Source organism: Octopus bimaculoides, chromosome 13 (assembly GCF_046866305.1).
Source record: "Octopus bimaculoides isolate indiv1 chromosome 13, ASM4686630v1, whole genome shotgun sequence".
Classification (NCBI taxonomy): Eukaryota; Metazoa; Mollusca; class Cephalopoda; order Octopoda; family Octopodidae; genus Octopus; species Octopus bimaculoides.
In genome coordinates, this window is record NC_142940.1 from 25,435,443 (window position 1) to 25,439,352 (window position 3,910).

Genomic DNA, 3,910 nt, shown 5'->3' on the forward strand with positions numbered 1-3,910 from the left:
CTCTCAACACTGAGTGAGTAGGCTAAATAACTTGACAAGAAACCCTTTATTTGCTCCAGGACAAAAATAAAAATCAACTGGTGCATTGATATTATGTGAATGGGTGACATGTACAGAAATAGCCCCCCCCTCTCTCCAAACACACACATACACACACACTAATTAATGTATTAAATTGTAATCATTCAGCTGCTTATCATTTTTATTTTTATATAATTTTCAGGAAAAACAAAGCATATATGAAGACACCTTGGCATGCCGTTCGTGTTGGAGACTTAGTACATTTGTCGTGCAATGAAGTCATTCCTGCTGACATTTTGTTGTTAAGGTCTAGTGATTCATCTGGCCTTTGTCACATAGAAACAAGCAATGTTGATGGGGAAAACAACCTTAAACAAAGATTCTGTGTACAAGTCAATAAAAAACAGGTTAGTATTGAGTGATACTTTACAACCTCATGGCTTCTCGATTTCCAGTCTAACCTTGCAGTTGTCTGTCTTGCATAGAGATTACATGAGTTAGGTAATCCAATACCTCAAGCAGGCATGAGTAACTTAAAGTTATTGCTGATCAAGTATTTGATTTTTGTTTTCTCTTGTATAAACTAATGAATTTTATATTGTTTTATGCTTAGAAACTACTATGGTGAAATAAATTTTTATCAAGTAACACCTTTAATAATCAAATATCTACCTACTTGCTATATATTTACTTTACTCTTATCTAACTTTATTTATTAATTTGTTTTAATTTTTAATATTTGCCTTTACTTAATCTGAAAATAGATTACAACCATTGTAACTGGGAGAATATACCTCAGGTGAACATATGGCATACTAAGTATAAATATGTTACTATCTCAGGTACGTAATATAGTGAGTTGAAAAGCTCCAGTTAACAGCTATTATCTGCAAAATTAATAAGCGAAAACATTGTCAGGAGTATTGGGAATTTAAAAACGACAAAGAGATAACACCAAGAAAATAATTTCTTTGCATTTTGGGAAACAATAGATGATGTACTGCAGGAATGGAACAGTCTTTAAAGCTAGCTGGTGAAAGCAACAGGCATGTTTTAGTCATGTTTTAGACCTAAGGAATTTATATATATATATATATATATATATATATATAAATAAAATTAGTATAGACAATCATGTGCAATGTGTTACCATAAAAGAAAACTATAGTTGTCATTAAATATGACTAGGGTGTTACAGCACCTATTTGCTGAGAATAAGGGTTAAAAATCTCCATTGCTGTAGTTAAAGCACACGATCGTATACATATGTACTGACAAGGGCTGTAATTGCCCCAAAACACCAGTTCAGAAATTCCCAATACTGATGAGTTGGTTTTGCACTAAATTCATTGGCTCATCAGCATATATATATATATTTCATAATCATTATCATCATTTCATGTCCATTTTCCATGCTGGCATGGGGTGGACAGTTTGAGTGGGGAGTGGCAAGCCAGGAGGCTGCACCAGGCTCTAATCTGATCTGGTAAAGTTTCTACAGGTGGATGCACTTCCTAACACCAACCACTCCGAGAGTGTAGTAGGTGCTTTTTACACGTCAATGTATATATATTTAAGTATATATATATAAATCATCATCATCATCGTTTAACGTCCGCTTTCCATGCTAGCATGGGTTGGACGATTTGACTGAGGACTGGTGGAACCCGAAGGCTACACCAGGCTCCAATCTGATTTGGCAGAGTTTCTACAGCTGGATGCCCTTCCTAACGCCAACCACTCCGAGAGTGTAGTAGGTACTTTTACGTGTCACCTGCACGAAGGCCAGTCAGGCGATATTGGGAACGGCCACGCTCAAAATGGTGTATTTTATGTGCCACCCGCACAAGAGCCAGTCCAGGGGCACTGGCAACGATCTTGCTCGAAAGTCCTTACACATGCTGCAGGCACAAGTGCCAGAAAGGCGACGTTGGGCACAGGTGCCATTCCGATTTTGCTTTCGCTTGCCCCAATAAGTCTTCGTAAGCTGAGTTTCATGTCCAACGAAGGAGACGACGTTGGCATGGGTGCCGGTCGTCGAATTTAGTTCGATTTCGATTTCACTTGCCTCAACAGGTCTTTGCAAGCGGAGTTTAGTGTCCAATGAAGGAAAGGTACGCATAAGTGGGCTGGCTACGCCCCTGGCAGAGGCCTTGGATTTAGGTCTCACTTGGCTTGCCGGGTCTTCTCATGCACAGCATATTTTCAAAGGTCTCGGTCAGAAGTCATCGCCTCGGTGAGGCCCAATGTTCGAAGGTCTTGCCTCACCACCTCATCCCAGGTCTTCCTGGGCCTACTTCTTCCACAGGTTCCCTCCACTGCTAGGGTGTGGGACTTTTTCACACAGCTATCCTCGTCCATTCTCACCACATGACCATACCAACGCAATCGTCTCTCTTGCACACCACAACTGATGCTTCTTAGGTTCAACTTTTCTCTCAAGGTACTTACACTCTGTCTAGTATGCACACTAACATTACACATCTATCGGAGCATACTGGCTTCATTCCTTGCGAGCCTATGTATGTCTTTGGCAGTCACAGCCCATGTTTCACTGCCATGAAGCATGGCTGTTCGTACACATGCATCATACAGTCTGCCTTTTACTCTGAGCGAGAGGACCTTTGTCACCAGCAGAGGTAAGAGCTCTCAGAACTTTGCCCAGGCTATTCTTATTCTAGCAGCTACACTTTCAGCGCACCCTCCCCCACTACTAACTTGGTCACCTAGATATCGGAAGCTATCAACCACTTCTAGTTTTTCTCCCTGGAATGTGGCAGAAGTTGTTTTCTGCACATTTACAGTGTTTATTGCTCCTGAGCATCTGCCACATACAAAAACTATCTTCCCTGTTAGCCTTCCTTTGATATTGCTGCACCTCTTATGTGTCCATAGCTTGCAATGGGTGCATCTTATAGAGTTTCTACCTACGCCTTTTCTACAGATCGAGCAGAGCCATCTACCTGAAGGTGTTTGTGATTTTTCTACCTCCTACTTATTAGGACTTTGGTTTTAGCTAGGTTGATTCTAAGGCCTTCGATTCTAGTCCTTGTTTCCACACCTGAAACATCTCTTCTAGTTCTGATAGTGACTCAGCAATTAGTGCAAGGTCATCAGCATAGAGGAGCTCCCAGGGGAATCCTGTCTTGAATTCCTCTGTTATAGCCTGGAGGACTATGATAAATAGGAGGGGGCTGAGGACAGAACCTTGGTGGACCCCTACCTCTACCCGGAGTTCTTCACTGTACTCATTGCCAACCCTCACCTTACTAACAGCATCTCTGTACATGGCTCGCACAGCTCTCACAAACCAATCTTCTATCCCTAGTTTCCTCATTGACTACTGGATGAGGGATCGGGGGACCCTGTCAAAGGCTTTCTCCGTGTCAACGAAAGCCAGGTACAGAGGTTTATCCTTGGTTAGGTATTTCTCCTGCAGCTGTTTTACCAGAAATATAGCATCAGTTGTGCTTTTCCCAGGCACGAACCCAAACTGCATCTCATCTAAACTGACCTGCTCCCTGAGTAGTTGGGCTATGACCCTCTCCATGACTTTCATTACCTGATCTAACACCTTGATACCCCTGTAATTATTTGTATCTAAACCGTCACCTTTACCTTTGTAGCAGTTGTCTATGGTGCTGCTACACCAGTCATTGGGTATGACTTCTTCGTGTATCACCTGGTTAACAATACGGGTGACTGGGTTATAGCTGACACTGCCAGATATTTTGAGCATCTCTGCAGTGATTCCTGATGGGCCGGGGGCCTTCCCTGTCTTCATACTCTTAATTGCTTTATCTACCATGGTACTGTCAACTCGGATAGCTGGTTCCTCAGTTGGGTCGACGTTCGGCAGACTCTCTTTCTCCCATTCATTCTCTTTATT

General features: G+C 41.9%; 1 protein-coding gene across 2 annotated transcripts in view; it reads left to right on the forward strand.

Annotated features, from left to right (window-relative positions):
* Positions 1-200: 200 nt before the first annotated feature.
* LOC106881894 (phospholipid-transporting ATPase VD) overlaps positions 201-3,910 on the forward strand; it is a 108,647-nt gene continuing 104,937 nt past the window's right edge. Inside the window, exon 1 of one of the 2 annotated variants that reach the window (XM_089361575.1) lies at positions 201-428. In XM_089361575.1, coding sequence (XP_089217701.1) covers positions 240-428 — 189 coding nt within the window. In that variant the 5' untranslated portion in view covers positions 201-239. The remainder of the gene's footprint in view (positions 429-3,910) is intronic. The other variant, XM_089361576.1, reaches the window with a different exon arrangement.